The sequence below is a fragment of the Anopheles cruzii genome, chromosome 2, assembly GCF_943734635.1.
Source record: "Anopheles cruzii chromosome 2, idAnoCruzAS_RS32_06, whole genome shotgun sequence".
Classification (NCBI taxonomy): domain Eukaryota; kingdom Metazoa; phylum Arthropoda; class Insecta; order Diptera; family Culicidae; genus Anopheles; species Anopheles cruzii.
Window position 1 is genome coordinate 46,941,142 of NC_069144.1, and position 18,704 is coordinate 46,959,845.

Sequence of the window (18,704 nt, forward strand, 5' to 3'; positions counted from 1 at the left end):
TGTCCCCCTGGCTAAGGAGGAACGAATTGCAAGAATAACGTGTGGAGAAGAACAATGACGAACAAGAACGACACAACCGCACACACAAAGAGAAAGTGAGTAGCGCATCATGAAGCAAACAACAACAAAACTGAAAACAAAAACATCAAACAAACAAACGCAGAAGCAACCAGACAAAGATTAAAATACCTATTAAATGAATACTGCTTATTCTGTAATTAATAATAAAATAGTCCGCGAGTCGAGAAATGCTCCGGTGTTTATCGATTTCATCGATCGCTCTCTTCTACTTCCGGTTTCAGGCATCGGCATCGTAGTAGCCCCAGGTTGCAGTTTCGGATTTGGGCGCCATCTTGAAAAGAACGGTGCTCTCGGCAATAAAGCGTCCTTTTTTGTGTTTGATTTTATTTCACACGTCATATCTCTATTGTTTACAGAGTATTTTTCAGTTCGGTTAATTTCTCTTCAGCTAGTGCTTTATTGCTCTCTCCCTATCTCGTCCTCTCTAGATATCTACAGCCGCCGCCGCCGCTGCCGCTTCGCGTTTTTTCGTTAAAACAGTGGACACACGCACACTCTCTAAATGCTTATTAATATCACCGCATTTCCGGGTTCGATGCGAACCGGAAACAAACTTGGACTTTGCCCCGCTCAGTTTCCGTCTGCGACGTCGCTGAGACACGGGGCGCCGTGGGACGGACGGATTTTTCACATAACTCTACACTCACACACAAGGGTCAACATACAAATTGCTCGCTGGGAAAACCTTCGGTTTCCGGCGCTCGGTCGGTCACTGGGACAAAGGGAGAGAGAGTGAGTACGGTTCTACAAAAAAGTCGATCCTCAATTTTCTACAATTATTCTAGGAATCAGATGCCTTCAGATGTGTATCCCGCCGACTCGGGACTCCTTGGGATTCGCGGTCAGTTCCGCGGGTCCTACCCCAGCCGCCGTCGCCGGTGATTGGTGGTGGTGGTGCATTGCCGCCGTGGCGTTGGAATTCGGGTGGTGATGGTGGTGAAAATCTCCGCCTACCGCCTGACCCCGGGGCGCGGCCGCACGAGTGCCAGGTGGTACCGAAGCACCGCCCGCCCGTTGGTGCCCACCGAGGCAGTAGCTATTCCGCAGATTCGTGTGCGTCAGGGCGAACGCTTGCGGTTGTCCCTGGGCCGGTTCGTGTGACACCGGGCGCGGCCGGCGACTGTTGTTCGGCACGTCGGGCAGCGCAAAGCGTAGCTTCTCCCAGAACAGCTTGTCGCCCCACTGCAGATAGGTGTTCGTCTTCAGGTACAGCCGAATGTCCGGATCCAGATCCTTCTGCGGTACCTCGCCCAACACGATCACGATCAGCCGGCGGCGCCGATCACGCAGCACCGCGTGGTGGGCCGATTTAAACTCAAACCGGCACCACTCCGACTGGAGAAAGTTCTCCGACAGCACCATGATGGTGCGCCGCGACGATTCGACCGCCTGCTGGATGGTGTCGGCCAGGTACGCCCCGACCGGAAAGTCGCGGTAGTGCAGACACAACCGGTACGCCGGATCACCGGTCTCGAGCGACGGTGCCAGTTCTTCGGCCACGAACGCCTCGTCGCTCGCGCTGTACGACACGAACGCATCGAACAGCTTGTCCCGCTCGCGCCGATCAATGTCCGCGTTCCGGTAGAACAGCCGCACACCGTACCGCGAGTGGAACCAGACGCGCATCTCCTGCCGGAACACGAACAGCACCAGCGTGAGGACGATCACCAGCGAAAAGGCTCCCAGAACCGTCACCAGCAGCGGCACGTAGCCTTCCATCGGTTGGGCAGGCAGAACCGTCTTCTGAACCGCCGCCGTTCCCGTCGTCAGATTGCTGCTGGCCCCCACCGGCGTTGGGTCATCCGACCCGGATGTCGCACTGTCGCACAGCGTGGTGCTGTTATCAGCGTACACCAGCAGCCCAGCACCGGAACCGGCTCCTTCTTCAGCGACATCTGCAATCTGCGCCGTTGCGTTGCCCGGCAAACACCGGATCCGGGTGCGATCACGAACAACGGCCTCGTACCGCCGCAGATGCTCCCGGAAGCGCTCCAAAAAGCGGCACTCACACGGCCACCCGTTGCCGGCGAGTCGCGCTTCGGCAAGCTTCAGGTTCGCTGGCCACCAGCCACCAAACTCCAGCAGCCGGTTATGATCGAGCCGCAAGATCCGCAGTCCGTGCAGTCCGTCGAACGTGTGGTTGGCGATCGCGCCGATCCGGTTGTGGTGCAGATGCAACTCCCGCAGTGCGGTCAACCCATCAAACTCGACCCCGCCGAGGGCGCCGATTAGATTGTGATCAAGTTGCAACGTTTCCAGCCCACCCAGTCCGAAGAACGTACGGTTGCTGATCGTTTCCACGCTGGAACCGTTCAGGAACAGGATTCGCAACCGTTTGCGGCCCAAGAACGCGTGGCTCGGGAGCGCCGGGAAGTGGTTCCCGTCCAGATAGAGCTGCGTAGCGTCCATCGGGATGTGATCGGGTAACCGGCCATCACCGTGGTGGTCATCATCCGCACCGTAGGCGGCCCGCGAACAATCGACCACGTTCGAGGTCCAGCCCTGATCGTGGTAACAGGTACACCGGGCCGGACACTCCATCTTGCAGTCGCACGCGTAAAAGTCGCAACAGTGGCACAGGGCCGAACAGTGTGACTCGTACTGGCACAGGAACTGATCGGGTTGAGCTTCCACCAGCGGCACGTACGTGCGGCCCCGATTGTACAGCAACCGGCAGTAAATACTGTCCAGATCCATCAGCCGGGGCTGGGTGCGGACGGATGGCGACGACCGGCGGCCACCCCCACCGGCCTGCTGCTGTTGCTGGAGCCAGCTAAGCTGACAATCGCACTGATACGGGTTACCGCCGATGTAGAACTCGGGCAGCGCCCGATCGTCCGGCACGGCCGAAATGCGAAGCGAGTTCGGGTCGAGCGTCGCGATCCGGTTCCCGAACAGATCGACCCGCGTTAGGTTGGGCTTCTTGAAGAACGTGTACGATTGGACCTTCGCGATCAGATTATCGTTCAGATAGAGCAACTCGACCCCGTTCGGGATCGCACTGCCCGTGATCTCCGTCAGCTGGTTCGAACTGGCATCGATCGTGCTGAGCGACAGCTGTGACTCGATCTCGAAATAGTTGCCCAACTCGGCGATCTTGTTCGCGTGAATGTCCAACCACTGCAGGCCGGTCGGAATGAGGGCGTAATCGAACACCTCCAGGTGGTTGTCGCTAATGTTGAGCCACAGCAGGTTCGGGAGCTTGGCAAATAGCCCCGCAATATCGGTGAGGTAGTTCCCATCGAGTCGGATCGCTTGCAGAGCCGTGTTGTTATCGAAGCACGACTGCTCCACGCTCTTAAGCCGGTTCTGCGACAGGTTCAGGATGTGCAGGGACACCAACCCATCCAGTGTGCCGCGCCGCAACACTTCAACGTTGTTCTCCGTCAACCGCAACCCGTACAGGTGGCCCAGATCGCGGAAGCCGGCCCGCTCGAGGTGCGCGATGTGATTCTCGCCCAGATCGAGCGTCCGCAGGAGCGGCACGTCCCGCAGGGCGTCCGGAACCTGCAGCAGCTTGTTACCGTTCAGGTGCAGCTCCTGGAGTGTCCCGCCGCCCGGCAGCAGCGCGTGCCGATCGATGCGCGCGATCCGGTTAAAGTCAAGCGATAGAAGCGTGAGTTGCGTGAGGCCCGTGAACGTTTGCTGCTCGATGGCCGCGAGCCGGTTGTGCGATAGGACGAGCGTGTGAAGGGCCGGTTGCTCGGTGAAGGTGTTCGGGGCGATACTTTCGATCCGGTTCCCCGGCAACCGCAGAACCTGTAGGGCAGCCAGGCCGCGAAAAATTGATGGCTCCAGCCGGGACACCCGATTGTGGGAGAGGTCGAGTAGCACGAGCGCCGACAGGCCCCCGAACGTGGCCCCGTTGATCCACTCCGACGTCAGCTCGTTGTGCGCCAGATCGAGCACCATCAGTTGGCGCAGTTCACCGAACAGACCCGGAGCCAGCACGTTGAGGCTGTTGTTCTGGAGGTACAGCTCGCGAATGTGTTTCGCCTCGGAAAACAGTTCCGGCGGTAGGTTGGTGAGTCGATTGAGTGACAAATCGAGACGGGACAGCGATAGCAGGCCTTCAAGGGCTCGATCGGCGACGAACGCCATCCCGTTGGCCTGGAGCCGCAGGTCGGAGAGCCGCCCCAGGCCGGAAAGGGCCGCCGGTGGCAGGCTGTCGATGTTGTTGTGCGAAAAGTCCAGCACCGTAAGCGTGGCGCCGCACTTCTTCGAAACGCGCGTACTGAGCGATGCGCTAAAGTGGAGCCCGGTTATGTCCCGCAGCCGGTTGTGGGTCAGATTGAGGTGCTCGAGCGTCGGGAGCGGGCAAACCATGCCCTCCGGTAGGCTGCGCATGTTGTTGACACTCAGATCGAGCCGCTGCAGCCGGGCGAGCTCCCCGGTGAACACCTTTGGCCCGATGGCCAAACTGACCGCGGACCAGTCGCGGGTGTTGTAGGTGCGCAGAGTGAGATTGGTGAGTTCGCGCAGCCCGCGGAACGAGCCGTCCGCCAGGGTCGCCATCTTGCAGTACTCGATCGAGAGCGATCGCAGCGTGACTAGCTGCCGGAAGCTCCCGGGAGCGAGGCTGCTCTGGAAGAGCAGCGTATCGTCGCACCGCAGCCGCAGCCGCACGGTGGCGGCCGGCTGCAGGACACTAAAGTTCGTATTTTCCAGCTCACTATTGATGGTCCGCAGGTGGCACACGAGGGTTAGTAAACCGGCGGAACCGTCGCCGCCGTCGCCAGCGGAGTCGTCGGTCCAGCGACACTCGTCCGGCGCTTGGCCCAACTGAGCCACGGTGCTGCTGCTGCCGCTGGTGCTGCTGCTGAGTGACGTGCCCAGCACCGACGAGCCGATCAGCGCCCCAACGATCGTCCACCAGCGCCAGCAACAGCGACAGATTGCCGTCGTCCGCGGCGACCCGCGACGCATTGTGGCGAATAGGAAATTGGCGTTGGGCAATCACAATCACTGTTAACATCCGGATTTCGACGTGCAGCGTGCATAATTCACTTTACACAGATCGGTGGCCGAGTCGGTGAACGCGATTATCCTTCCGCTGCTGCTGGGCTCACTCGCCGTGACCTGATTCGCTGCTCTGATCACTTCCATCATCGTCATCATTGCACAACATAAGTGGGGTTGCTGGTCGTTGCACTATGCACTTTGCGATGCATTTTCTATTGTAATAATTCTTTCGTAGCTCGACAATGAAGATACCCGAACGATATATTGAATTGAACGGCACACGAAACACGGTCCACGGTTGGAATTCTCCCGTTGTTGAAACCTGAGGCCCGCAAATTGCTTACGTTCCACTCCTTGGCCAGGCAACGAACGCAACACACGCAGCGCAATGCTCGCTCTCTATTGCTGTCTCGCTTGGCGTAGCGTAAAAAAACAAGCGGCCAAACAAGTTTTTACCTGCGATCGCGCACGGCAACTCACGCACACACTCGCAAACCGCGCACGATCGGCTTTTCGGTGGCAAGGCTGCCAAACAAAGAACGAGATCGTTGGCGCTGGCGCCGGCTTCCCCGACGATCCCTTTTGAACCGTGTGTGACTTGCGCGTGCGATAAGAGACGAACCCATTTCTGCTACGGCACACGTGCAGAGTTTGCTTACAATGAAAATGTGCTGTTACTTTTTGATCCATTTTTATTTTACCCCAGAGTGAAAGTTTCGAATTGAATAAAAAGTTGAAAACACAAAATTTGCCTTTTTTAGCTTTTTACCTACGTTATTTCGTGTGTTTCCGATGATGTTGTTCGAAAGCACGGCTTCCGTCTTCGTTTCCGGTCGTTTCCGCTTCGTGTCGAAAGAAATCGAAACAAATGTCACTTTTCTCGCGTGTCCCAAAATCGGGAAAAAGTACCAGGCTACCAGGCGAGAAGGAACCGGCGAAGCTTATGTTTGTTATGCGAGGACTTGGACCGCAGAGTTTTTAGCTGAAGCATACGTGATCCGGCCGGTGAAGTTCCTCCACCAACGACATACAACGTCATTGACGGACTTGCCGATAGACGACATCGTAAAGGACGTCTTGATAGGTGACTACTACCACCTGCTGCATCTTGGGGTTGTAAAAAAATTGTTCCAAAGCCGAAGAGATGGACAATTTTAAAAGAAACACGTAGAACATTCAGTTGCCTCATCAAAGAGTAACCTCCACGTTTCGTCGCTATCCAAGAGTAGCAGGAATGGGACTTAGCATTAATTGGAAAGCGTCTTCTTTCGGTGCTTTCATCGATTTGCATGCCATTATCCTGCTCACACAGTTAAATGCCGAAGATTACTCATTGGTTTGGTTGCTGCACTACCGACTACGGTGTAGCAATTTTAAATGTGAAAAAATTCACACGACATATTCACGCGAAATATTTCACATGCTGTCAGTTCTTGTACCCTTTAGGGACGGCAATGCTGTCAGTATGCATGACACTGTTCGAAACAAACGTCAAACTGTGGACGACATTTCGTAAACAATAACATTGACCAGGCACCGTATTTTGGACCGTATTTCGCGAACCGTGTGCGATCGTTCGGCGGAAAATAGCAGCAGATCGGACACTTTACTTTGCGTGCCACACGACGTGCCATGTTTCACCTTAATCTGCCCCGTTCCCCCTTGCGCACGACGACGATCGTCTGTTCGTTAGTGGTGCTGTTGATGGTTCCATTCTCGACGAAGGCGGCCGAAATCGATTGCGGCAGCTTACGGATGGGCCAGTTCATCTGTCCCGATCCGTCCCTCCGACAGATTGACCCGCGGACACAGCAACTGCGTGGTTGCACGAAGGAGAACAAGGCTCGCGTGTGGTGCATCGCTGCGGACGGTATCGTGTGCAGCGAAACGAAGAACACCAGCTTCACGAGGGAACTGCCGTGCAAATGGACGTGAGTATCACGAACACGGTGGGCGCCTTGGCAGTTACCCTGTATCGGGGTTTGTCCTCTCCCTCACAGCAATGGTTATCACTTCGACACCTCGCTCCTGCTGTCGGTGTTTCTGGGCATGTTCGGTGCCGATCGGTTCTACCTCGGCTATCCGGCTCTGGGGCTGCTAAAGTTCTGCACGCTCGGCTTCATGTTCCTGGGCCAGCTGGTGGACGTGATACTGATCGCCACGCAGGTCGTCGGGCCAGCGGACGGTTCAGCGTACATCATCCCGTACTACGGGCCCGTCATCAGCGTCGTGCGGAGCGACAACTGGACCTACCGACTGCCGCAGGACAACTGGTGATTGCTGGCCAACATTTTCCGGCTGCCGCACTGGCCACGGACGATGGACTGAGCGCGAACCCTGGGTTGCCCCCGCTGGAGAAAGCCGGTTGATGTTGAGCCGGGTGTGCAAATGTGATACGAACCAATAGTAATTTAAGTAGGAAGGTTTTTCAAATTAAGGTTGAGTAAAAAATAAAACAAACACATTGGACCATTGGATGGCCAGACGGTGCCGCTAACATAGGTCGACATCGGCCAATCACTCGAAACATGCTTATTAGAAGTTTGAATGGAGTTGTAAGGCCGTTTACCTTTGCGACCGAGCGATTCTAATTAGCTACAGTGTGTGTGTTCCAAAAGGAATAAAAACAATTACCATTTTTCGCAAAACCCGAAAGTCATTCCCTTGAGCAGCAAAATGTGGTCGCAGACAGCCGAATGGGTAGGTTACATTTTAATCGCACGATCACGCACCACACTCCGATCGCCTTTCGACGGACAGGCCGAAGGGGTTCTGGGGAATGGTGGGGAGACCCGATGGCGGCGGGAACCATAATTTGATCGATACAATGCCGCGCGCTCGTGTGTGTGTATCGGAATCGCGCTGTTTGCTCATTTTATGTTTTCGACCCGTGAAATATGGGTCGGCGGAATGGTGGTTTGGAGGTCCCGGCGGGCGGGTGCGCTTCGAACCGCAATTTATGCGATGCGCTCTTGCTTTTGCGGTATCGGTTTGCAAATTTCGCTGGCGCTGGCCCAGCACCGAAAAAGGGACCAAATTTACGACTCGCTCCGCTGACTGGTGTGGCGTTTGATCCATACATCCGCTTCTCCCAGCGTGGGGGTAGGGGTCCTGTTTATGACGCTGAAACGCCTGTCAAAGCTCCTCCGGGGGCGGCGGCAGGCGAATCCTTCAGGGGTTTCTAAGCAAATGCAAAAGGCAGTATTACGACCGCCGAACTGATGGATAAATGATGTGGCAAATCGCTTACGCTCGTCGGCGGCGCATGCCGGTAGTCAATAACTTTCGTCACGGAGAAGGCCTGCTAATGCCTGCTGCCCGGTGAAACCGTTCAATCACCGGCCGACAGGGTAAGGCCAATTTTCCCAATACATTTTACGACAGCATAGCTCGATCCAAGGTCAACCGCTCGAGAGATCGTTCGTCTTGGGGGGCGGTACTGCAATCGGTTTGCACCGGAATTGGAATACATATTAATGTGCCATCCATCATCAATGAAAAGAACCACCGGCAGGAACCGGTAACGGAAGTATCGACCTTGAAGAAATAAACATACTTTGAATTACAGCATTAAAATGTGATCAGGGCCAAAGTACAAACAGAGATGTGAGGCAAAAAAAGGTTACTTGATCAATCAGTCTTCCCGGCTGACAGATGTCGCCACCGGGTTTGCCCACAGCTCCGCCCCGCTGTAAAACATAGCAATTAAATGATATATTTCCTTTGCTGAAATGTTGCATACTTTTAAGCTTAAGTTAAATCGACATATAAAAAGTGTTCAACCACATTCAAGAGCATTGAACTGCGATAAAGCAGTTCGATTCTCGATTTGGCCTCTGTCTGTGGCAGCACAGAGCCGCACCAAGCCACCGTTCCAAAATCCTAACCTTATCCACCAACCCGCCGCTAGGCGCAGTCCTTTTGCCTGTGGCCCTCAGGGAGTAGGTCCCCGTCCGAGGGGTTGTTAAGTTTATTCTCGCAATTCCTAGCAACCCGCACGCTTCGCACCCGCCGCCTCTCTCCCCGGGTTACATCCCGAATGCGCACACCGAACCGAACACCCCCCTAGCTAACCCCTAACAACCAGATTTATGTGTGTCAAGAACTCGCAAAAAAGCACCGAAACAACCCGGGCGAAACCAATAGCGATACAGCGATCCGAATCCGGCAATAGGGCTCCCCTGGCCCCGGCCCCGCGGCCCCTTAGTGTAGTAAAATGTTGTATCTATGCCATCCACGGAACGGAGCGCGATTTGCGTTTTTGTTTCCCTTTTTTTTGTTTCGGTTCCGATTGTTGGTTCGCGTTCCCCTTAGTACTGGCCGTGCTTTGGTCCTTTGTGGTCGCATTCGGGAGTTTTATGATGGGTTGGGTGTTTTTTGTGCCTGCTTGGCTCTCTCTCTCTCTCGCTCCCTCACGCCTTTCTGTAGCACCCTAACATAGAATCGCTTCGCGTGTCAGGGAACCGCAGCGGGTCGTCTTGTCGACAGGCTAGCAGTGATTCCGATGATCCGTTATCCTTAACACAATAACCTAGGGTTTCGATTTTTGTTTGTCCGTTTTTTTGGGGGCCTCATTGCCAGTGGTAGAACCAGAACCCGCAAAGGCGAATAGGCGGCGGCTCTCGGTATTCGGTGGCGAGGGAAAATGGTGTAAGATCCGTCGTTTTCAAAATAGCGATTAAAAATCCAATTTAGATACCAAGCGGAAATGGCCAAAATGTACATTCAAATTCGCCACCGGGCGGTACCAAGGGTAGTACAGAGAGTAGGTAAAGTGCGACAAACAAGTTCTGTGACTGTGAAGCGCAGCCCTTCGCCTTAGATACCTCAGTCTTGGGCCTCATTTGCCCCCCCGTGTACCCATCAGCCGCCATCATCGTCGTCAGTAAATAATCATCACAGGATCATTACTCACCGTGGTTCCCGTTGCCGGTGAATGAAAGCTCCGACCCGAAGCTCCGGCGAAAGCCCCCGGTGCCCGGGTGAGCGAGAGAGGGATGCGCGGTATCGCGGCCCGATTCGGTCGTAAAAGGGCATTGGCATCCATTATTGCGGGCGGCGGGCGGGTCGGGGTGCTGCTCACTCCACTTGCCCCGCGACGACGGCGACGACGGTCGTAATTTGTTGGGCCGCGCACCGAGCAGTGGCCACGGCACTGGCGCCTCCATCAGTAAGTCCACCGCACTCGGCCGTGGCGGGCTGTGTGTTGCGCTGCTGCCGTGCGCTTTGCGGCACTGTGTTAGTGTGTCCGTGGCCCGGCCGTGCTGTTCCGTGCCGTGTGCGTGCTCAATCCGCTGTCAATCCGTCGTCGCCTTCCGCCGGTTTTCAATAAAACGTATTTTATGGCCACCCTCTCTGACGGAGCGGGGATGACGATTGCGGTTTGAAAGGCTTTCTCCTGTCGGCCTGTCTCGTCCTTTGTCCCTGTTTGGTGCACGGCTTAGCGCCTGGTGTTGTTCGGTTCGGTGGAACAAGAAAAATAAAACACTCGAATCGACCCCGGGGTTCGATGAATACACAATAGAAACCAGCCAGCCAGCCAGAGACCGATCGGTGGTCGTGCTCTCTCTCTCTCTCTCTCTCTGTCCCGCTGCCCGCCACTGCCAGGTCGCCAGGTTTCGGAACGGGTTTGCGGTTTAAAACACGATCATGTCGAGCGCTCGGTGCTTAAACTGGTCCCGACCGCCACCGGGGCGGCATCCGGTGCTCCGGAAGCAGGTGTCCTGCATCGAACCATCGGTAAATACGACGACGGGTCCGACGACGACAGCGGCGGCGGCAACAGCGGTGACGGTGACCGACGGTACCACCGGTCGGCGGTGTGACCACTTTTGCCAGTTTCTCGTAACCGGTGCGATCATTCACACGGACCGTTTTCAAAATTATCACACCTACAATCAGGCCCATCGCGGTGGCAGTGGCAGTGTGTCGTCGTCGGCGGCGGCGGCCTCGATCGTTCACCCAGCATCAGGCCAGCAACGCCGTGCCAGGCCTGCCAGTGCCAGTTCCGGCTGCGGTGGCGGCCGCAGCAGTTTCTCCGGTCCGGCTGCGGGCTCCCATCACCCACCATCAGCCGGAAGTGACCAAGAGCGGACGCGTGCGGCGAACCGACGGGCCAATCTTCTCTGCAAGCAGCTGTCGCTCGACCAGAGCATTCTGGTGGCGGCCACGGCCACCACGGCGGCCGCTGCCGCTGGAATGGCCGCAGTTGCGACCGCCACCGGTGCCACTGTCCCACCGGCAGAACCGTCCGAAGCAGGAGGGTGGACGTTCGGACGGAAGCCACGTGCTGGCGGTCCACTAAAAAGCGAGTGCGTAATTTTTTAATTTTCGTTTTTTTGTGTGTAGTGACGAACATTAATTTGACAGAAAATTAAGGTGCTTAGAAAATTGGAGAAAAGGAGCGTTTCGAATGCCTACTAAAGCAGGCTTTGGCCGAGCGATGTGAGAAGGCATAAGGGTGAGACAGTGAGAAGTGCGGATGACAAGATCACTCACTGCTCACTGGTGGGAAAAGTTAACCGTAAAGCAGAGTAAATGAAAAAATGCGTAGAAATTCGGCAGTGTAATTGATCTTAGTTTTGACGTTATTGTAAAATTGAATTAATTCAAGAGCTTTAGTGTAGTTGTCGGTGTAGTTGTTGGTTAATATTTCACCTTCCTTAGTGTTTAGACGAAGACATTGCATAGCCCATTCTGAGAATTATTTAGCCCGTTTTAAAGTAGCTGTTGATCGTCCAATGGTTGATTATTGTCGAACTTTACTTGTAAAATTAGCATTTGCTAACACACTTTTCACACTAATTCCTAAAATCCCCACGCCAACGTTTGGACCCGGCAGCATGATGGACGCCGGAACCGTCGGTAAAAAGGGCCTCAAGTCGGGCAAGGATGCGCGCATCAACATCAAAATCTTCCTCGGACAAACCGTGCAGCAGCAGGACTCGTCCGACACGGGTGTCAGCGACACGGAAGGACCATCAGCCGTCCCGCCCGGCGGCCCTGGCGTGCTTCCGCTGCAAAAGTCCGACTCAACGCCAGCGATGAGCATGGTAAGTTGGGTGTCTGTGTGTGTGCGTGTTGGAAGTTAACCTATTCCCCCCCGGGGAAAGGTTACTGAACTGCCGCAGTACGGCCACCCGAGCCGCAAATCAAACCGTCCGCCCCCCGAACTCTGCCCCGTTCGATTCGTGGCACGTGGCACCGATTTTTTTTCGTTTTCGTTCGTTCCCCTTTTTCGAGGTTTCCCTAAAAGTTTGCGAAAGCGACGCCAGCAGCGACGACGACGAAAACCAACCAGAATCACCGTTGGATTGAGGTTACACGCGCCCCGCGTGGGAGAAATGTGGGCCACCAGGCGGCTCCATTGCGGGACGAACTTGATAATCGAAGGCCCACGTGCGTCGCCCGGTTACATTGCGCCCCTCTTACTAAGGGATTTGGATGTTTGGGCGACAGGGGGCACAATTAAAAGCGTATTAACCGAGGTTCCCCGGTGTCACGACGCGGAATAGAATGCGAAAACATGGTGAGACACTTGGTGACTGGTGGCCATAATACGCGGAAACTTTTCCCGGTCAAGGTCCTTAGGTTCGAGGGTTTCGAGAGCCTTTAAAAAAATCGGCGCGCACGGCGAATCACAACACGAGCCACCGGATCCGGGTCCGGGCTGCTCCGGCACTTTAACGGCGGGTCTCGGCGGCCCGCTTCTGGGCCAATTAAACTTACAGTCCTTCTCACAGGCCGACATGGCCTGTGCCAACGGAGCTGGACGAATTGAAGCAAACTTTGCCCAGCTGACAGGCTTCAGCCCTCGTCGTCCGTCGGCTCCGTCGACGTCCGACCGACGTGTTGAACTAGGTCGCTCCAATCGCACGCCCCGGCTGGCGCGGCTGTCGACTTCTGCTTCGATTAAAATTGTTTCATGCCCCGTCCCCGGGCGGCCTTTGTTTATGTGGAAATCGAATCGTATCGAACATTGGCGGAAACCCGCGCCGGAAGCCGGCTCCCGCCTTCCGGGTCCTGAGTGCCAGCCAAGGCAGGGCTCCATGCACATCGCGCGATTGTGCAAGGACTGCACACTGCGAGGGCACCGACGGAACGGCGCTGAATGGTTCGGTGTGCCAGTTGTTGCCCAACGGTGAGGCAATGCACAGCTCTGTGATAACCGGGCCACGACCAGGCCCAGGAAGTGCTAGTGGAAACCCCACCTGGAAGCCCCGCCTGGTCACTGGTGTGGTGATGAAGTAGCTGGTGATTCGATACTCCGTAAGGACGATTCATCTCTATGTGGCCAAAACCGTGCTGTGCTGTATCCCACCGTCGCTCCAGCCAATTCCAGCCAGTTCCTTTCGGTGCCTTTTGTCGACGAACCGCTGCTCGAAAGTAACAACTCGATGTGATACACACTTTGGCATAAAAACGAGTGTCCCTATACGTGTGCCCCTAGTCAATTAAACACTCTGGTATCCGGTGGACCGCTTCGTGCTTAGGGAGTTCAGTGTTCTGCTGCCGCTGTCCCGTTGAAGAAACACACAGAAAACCGGAAGCGTGCTTCACGCGGATTGCACACTGCAACGATGGGTTTTCCCACTCGAAACGAACTAATTAAACACCGATTCGTTTAGCCACGCGGCAAGGCAATGTAGCATCGCGGAATGTGACCTACAAAACGCGAGGTGAGTGCTTCGAAGGGATCCCGAGGGGTCCCCGAAACGCGCAGAAGGCAAAGTTTAAACGACCCGCGTGTCGGAATGGTGTGTTACGCGGTCGTTTGTCGAGGAGATCGTTCGAGGAGGGACGACGTTCAACCCAAAATCTCAATCCCGCGACACACACACACACGTATTCTTTGGAACATTTCGATGCTGATGAGATTGTGTTACTGTACTAAATGGGTTTCGGAGAAGGCATTGTTTTGGAGCTAGGGGTATTGCTTCTTAAGCGGCGGAATGTAGATGCCAAAAAGAGCGGACCGGGTTTTCAATCGCGTGGCTGTGCGGCCCTTTTGTTCACTTCACATACCTTCAGGGGCGTCCTTCACGGTGAGGGTGGGTGAGCACGGGTTTCTGCGGCGTTGCATTTTCCTGAAACACACATTAGAATGCGATTGCAGAAATTAGTTTTGAGAAGCGACAAAAAAAACGGACAGATTTGCGGTTCGGTGGGATACTCAAACTGGCACGGCATTTCTATCAACTGCAACTCACCAGTGTGCCGTATAGGCTGCCTTCGATGTTTGCTTGGATGTTAGGTTAGGATAGACTCCAAAAGGTTCGCACACAGTTCGCTCGCATTCAAACTGGCATACTAGGTTATTCCGTTCGGCACGGCACGATCGATTGCGAAACATCAATTTCAACACCTGACGGCAGAACTATCGACAAAGCGCAAACAACAATCTAGTACACGTTGAACTGCGCCTACATAACGCATGGAACTTGCAAGGAAAGAATACACATTTAAATTATGCCACTGGGAGATAGTTTCCAACTCTCAGATGCGCCTTACCACGGTGACCGGCAGCGGCACCCTTACATTTCAGATGTATTGTATGTAATCAATTAGCATGCGCCACGGTAGGCTAACGGGTTGCCAATAACGGGTAGTACCACCTTAACACCTGACTTTATTAATCGGGAACCCAATGAATACACTGATAACGTGATAATATAATTCCCACAGCCATACGGGGAACCCCGGGGCCGGTGTCTCCTCTGTGGGTAACCTTCAGCGCTATGATTGATTAGACACGGTAGACCCGGCGTTGCCCTTGCGTACTCCCATTCTCACGCGAGCCCCTTATTTCTAGTAGTTGCACAAATTGTAGCTACAAAACTCGCAGTTTCGGTAGCCCTGGTAGCCGGTCACACTGTTGCAGGTGGTTTCGTACGTCTGCAGCTGCAGCGCACATCCACGATCGACGACGTACTGAAACGTGCTCGGGACTACAAGAAAAAATCCACAAAGGAGTAAACCAGAGGTTGGGGTGAGAGGAAAAGAGGCACTAGGCATTACCGTATCGCTGTACGCGATAGCATACGTAGCCATTCGCACGCTTTGAACGGGGCCACGGTGGTACGGTGATGACCGTTGGATACCACGGTGCAGGCGTTGTCCACCCCGGCGTAGTCGGATAGGTCGTCGGATACGTTGGACCCACGATCGAGCCACCGCAGACGACGGCTTCCAGCGAGCTCGAACCACAGTTCTGGCACCGGTAGCAAACCGTTTGCGACAGGGCTGCAAAAGGAGTAGCGTTAGCGTAGCAAAAGGGGACAACCCAGCAGCAGCAGCAGAGAACTTACCCGCAGTCGCCAGTAGAAGACACAGTAGGGCACAGGTTACGATACGATCCATCTCTTAAGAGCTTGCGTGTTCTCTCGGACAGCTTCTCTTGCACTGGCCCAGTGGCCGGCTGCACTAAGCATTCGTAGTTTTGGCCACCAGCGCTTTATCGATGGTGCGACTGCTTAGAAAGATAACAGGGACGAGCGGGGGGGATGCAAATCAGGGATGCTTACTTCCTACCGCCGGTGGCCGGGATGGGCATAGATTTCCTGCAAAGAGTGATAAGTGGTCGGTTATCAGTCTGCGGCACGCGGATCCACCCATTGGACAATGGGCCGATGATGACGCGGGCCAGAAATGGGGATTTTTCTTACGCGTTACAACACGTTACAACAACTCACGCTCTAGGAATGCGTCCATCTGCGACATCAGGCAAGATTGCGGTGCGAATAAAACCATGTCACGATCACCGAAATCAATCTTTCCCCCACACAGCCCGGGGATGTACAAGATTGCATTCCGAACGCAACGCTCCGGCTGCTGGCTGGTGGCCTCCCGGCCTTCCAATCTGCATCGAACCGGTTATGGTGGGTTCTGGAGATGCTCTTGTTGTTTAGGTTTCGGCCCTGCAAAAATAATTGAACCTTTGCCAAAATTCTGCAACCAAACTGATTTAGCGATTCAACTGCATTGTAGCGTTGCCCTTGAAAATGTAGGACACAAGCGAAGGTGGTGCTCTCCTCCCTGTCGGTCTGTGCTACGGCGGCAAACGGACCTGTCGAACGGGAACCAACTTGATTGGCACCCTGTGTAGAAACATTGGGCGCGCGCGATGGCCACGGTCGCCATCCCAAAAAGAACTCGTTCGAATATTGTCGAATTCCCCTCCCGACTGGCAGGTGAATGGCATGGAAATGTGATCACGCCAATCCAGAGCGTGCGCGCCAATACGGAATGCTACAAAGTTTGCACACTGCGGAACTGCGTCACTGCATTCACTGCACACGCCTCCGGTGTCTGTCAGTCGTCAAGCTAAACGAACAGTAAGATTAAGAACCTTGAAACCGGGTCTGTAACATCTCGCGGAATGTGATGGTTTAATTGCCGTGGCCGCGCGGACGAGAGATTGAGCCGTCCATCAGATTGAGCGACGTTCGACGGCACTTGACCTTTTTGGCTGTGTTTTTGGGGTGCTTTGCCATTTCAGACCACCGATATCTACTCTTCCGCGTGCTCCGGCGCAAAACAGCTGCTTGGTAGTAACATCAGCTCATCCGGGGGCCCATCGGGAACAGGTAGCAGTGCCAACCAGCCAGCTTCCGGTACCGCGGGCGGTACCTCAGCAGGAGGAGCAGCGTCTGGAGCGGCCGCAATCAGTGGCCGCAATTCGTCGCTCGCCCAGCGCCGAGCCCAGTTTCAGGCGAACCGGCAAAACTCGGAAGCCCACGATCGACGCCATCCGCCGCTGGTGCGGGCTATGTCCGCACCGATCCGTCCGGCCGATCCCGATACGTCCAAGTTCCTGCAGAGCAAAAAGAAGTCTCGCCGAAAGAAGGCGCTTAGGTAAGAGGGGAGGAGTTCCGGGGAGAACTGATCACTGATCCGCTCATGTTTCGGACGGGTTCGATTTCGATTTCGCAGGGAAAAAGACGAGTATAACATCTGCGAAGAAGATGAGTACAGCGATGACGGTGGTGGCGGTGGTGGTGGCGCTGGCGGTGGCGTCCTCGGACTACCCAACGGTGCTGGCGGTGCAAAGTCCAGCCTGGTTGCTACGCTCCCGCTGCGATCCCGGTCGGTGCTAGGTGGTGCGTGCGATATCGAGACGCTGGTGTCACTGCTCAGTTCCGGCGGCAGTGACTCGGAGAAGGAGCAAGAGTCGGCCGCGGGAGCAACGCCGCAGCAGAGCAGCGACTTCTCGCTGCCGGCGGGTCCGGTGCCATTGTCGTACAGACAGGCGGCAGCATTTTCGTCCACCGTCGGCCACCTCAAAGGGCGCGCTCCGATGCTGAAGAAGGCAGGCAAGTCGGTGTCGTTCCAGGAGAGCGACCTCAAACCGGTGCCCGCCACCGCCGGCCTCAACCGGGACTACCGGAAACCGGGCGCGTTTCAGTCCGCGGTGGCCGCCAATCGTATGCGGCGCACGCAGCAGTTGGTCCACACGCTCAATGCGTTCCAGCTGAAGGATCGGGTCGAACAGGAAACGGACACTGGCGAAGACACGGTTCGCGATGGGACGGAAGGCGACAAGGGCGGGGCGTCCACTACCGGGCAGCCCACCACGGTCACCAGCGCCCCGACCACTAAACCAGCGAGCGGTAAATCAGAGGCCAAATCAGCGCACGGCAACGCTAGTGGTGGTGGTGCTGCTGCTACCAACGGTGCCAGTGATCTGGAGACACCCAAGGAGCAGGAGTGCTACCGGTTGTTTCTCAAAATGTCCCGGAAGGGACTGTCCGTCTCGTATGACACCATCCTGCGCGGAATGCTCACTCCGACCGAGTTGCGTGTGCTGCAGAAAAAGAAGAGCCTCCAGAGGACTGATACGATCGACGAACAGGGCATCGCCGGGGAGCTCGCACCCGACGGCCTGACTGGGGGACCGCAGAACGGCGTACCGGCGGGGGCTCCCGTAGCCGAGCGACTCTCAATACCGGGCAGTGGTGCCACCGGTGATCATACGAAGCGCGAACTGGAATGTGATGGACCGACGATACACCAGGAACCCACACCAGCAGCAGCAGCAGTAGCAGCGGAAGAAACCAAGGATGAAAAAGAGGAAGTTGACCAAGTTGATAGATCCACGCCCCCTTAACCGACCCCCTTTGCATGTTAAGTTTGTAATCCCGCATTTGCCCGCGCAGCTCGTTGTTGTTTGTTGTTAATGGCTGGCACTGGAATTGTGATAAACGCGCGGAAACAAGGATCCACAACCTCGGCGGGACGTGTGGCACACACACACACACGGTGGAGGTGCTTGTTGACACGTTACGTTTTGTTCTGATGCTCTTCAAAAGAGGTTTATGAAATGGTTGGGTGTTTTAAGTGTTAAGTTTTTAGACCGCAGCAAAACTGTTTTTAATTAAGAATCTTTCATCGTCATCGTCGTCTGCTGCAGCAACGCAGCATGTTCGTAGTACTTTAAAGGTTATCCCGCTGCGGGCGGACCGAGAGGAGGACCCCGCTGAATGCTGGTCACACTTCGATAGAGCAAACGCACAATAAATAAAAGAAACAAAGCCGATTTAGTTTGCCCATTTTTGTTCGGAAAAGAACGCCAACGGCGGATTGGATAAGTGCCTTGAAATATTTCGCCAGTGAAATGTTTCATTGATTCTTTCCGTTGAACTTTTACTAGCGCCGTTAATTGA

General features: G+C 55.2%; 3 protein-coding genes across 3 annotated transcripts; 2 read left to right on the forward strand and 1 right to left on the reverse strand.

The window, feature by feature from the left end:
* Positions 1-879: 879 nt before the first annotated feature.
* On the reverse strand, positions 880-5,007 carry LOC128279189 (toll-like receptor Tollo). Its single transcript, XM_053017909.1, has 2 exons — positions 1,174-5,007; positions 880-1,020 (listed from the first exon to the last, which is right to left on the reverse strand). Exons 1-2 carry the CDS (start codon positions 5,005-5,007, stop codon positions 880-882), a joined length of 3,975 nt encoding a protein of 1,324 aa, XP_052873869.1.
* Positions 5,008-6,564: 1,557 nt separating this feature from the next.
* Positions 6,565-7,545, forward strand: LOC128267734 (TM2 domain-containing protein CG10795). The gene is made up of 2 exons (XM_053004633.1): positions 6,565-6,974; positions 7,044-7,545. Exons 1-2 carry the CDS (start codon positions 6,676-6,678, stop codon positions 7,318-7,320), a joined length of 576 nt encoding a protein of 191 aa, XP_052860593.1. The 5' UTR covers positions 6,565-6,675; the 3' UTR covers positions 7,321-7,545.
* A 3,147-nt stretch (positions 7,546-10,692) lies between these two features.
* LOC128267836 (uncharacterized) lies at positions 10,693-18,277 on the forward strand. Its single transcript, XM_053004781.1, has 5 exons — positions 10,693-11,354; positions 11,885-12,099; positions 13,071-13,081; positions 16,646-16,896; positions 16,975-18,277. Exons 1-5 carry the CDS (start codon positions 10,693-10,695, stop codon positions 18,146-18,148), a joined length of 2,313 nt encoding a protein of 770 aa, XP_052860741.1. The 3' UTR covers positions 18,149-18,277.
* The last annotated feature ends 427 nt before the right edge of the window (positions 18,278-18,704 follow it).

Excerpts from the sequence above, each read along its gene's own strand:
- LOC128279189 (XM_053017909.1), bottom strand. The coding sequence starts at position 5,007 with ATGCGTCGCGGGTCGCCGCGGACGACGGCAATCTGTCGCTGTTGCTGG. Across the intron at positions 1,021-1,173 it reads CGCGCCCGGTGTCACACGAA|CACCACCATCACCACCCGAA; the intron begins CCGGCCCAGGGA and ends GGCGGAGATTTT.
- LOC128267734 (XM_053004633.1), top strand. The coding sequence starts at position 6,676 with ATGTTTCACCTTAATCTGCCCCGTTCCCCCTTGCGCACGACGACGATC. Across the intron at positions 6,975-7,043 it reads GAACTGCCGTGCAAATGGAC|CAATGGTTATCACTTCGACA; the intron begins GTGAGTATCACG and ends TCTCCCTCACAG.
- LOC128267836 (XM_053004781.1), top strand. The coding sequence starts at position 10,693 with ATGTCGAGCGCTCGGTGCTTAAACTGGTCCCGACCGCCACCGGGGCGG. Across the intron at positions 11,355-11,884 it reads GGCGGTCCACTAAAAAGCGA|CATGATGGACGCCGGAACCG; the intron begins GTGCGTAATTTT and ends TGGACCCGGCAG. Across the intron at positions 16,897-16,974 it reads CGCCGAAAGAAGGCGCTTAG|GGAAAAAGACGAGTATAACA; the intron begins GTAAGAGGGGAG and ends TCGATTTCGCAG.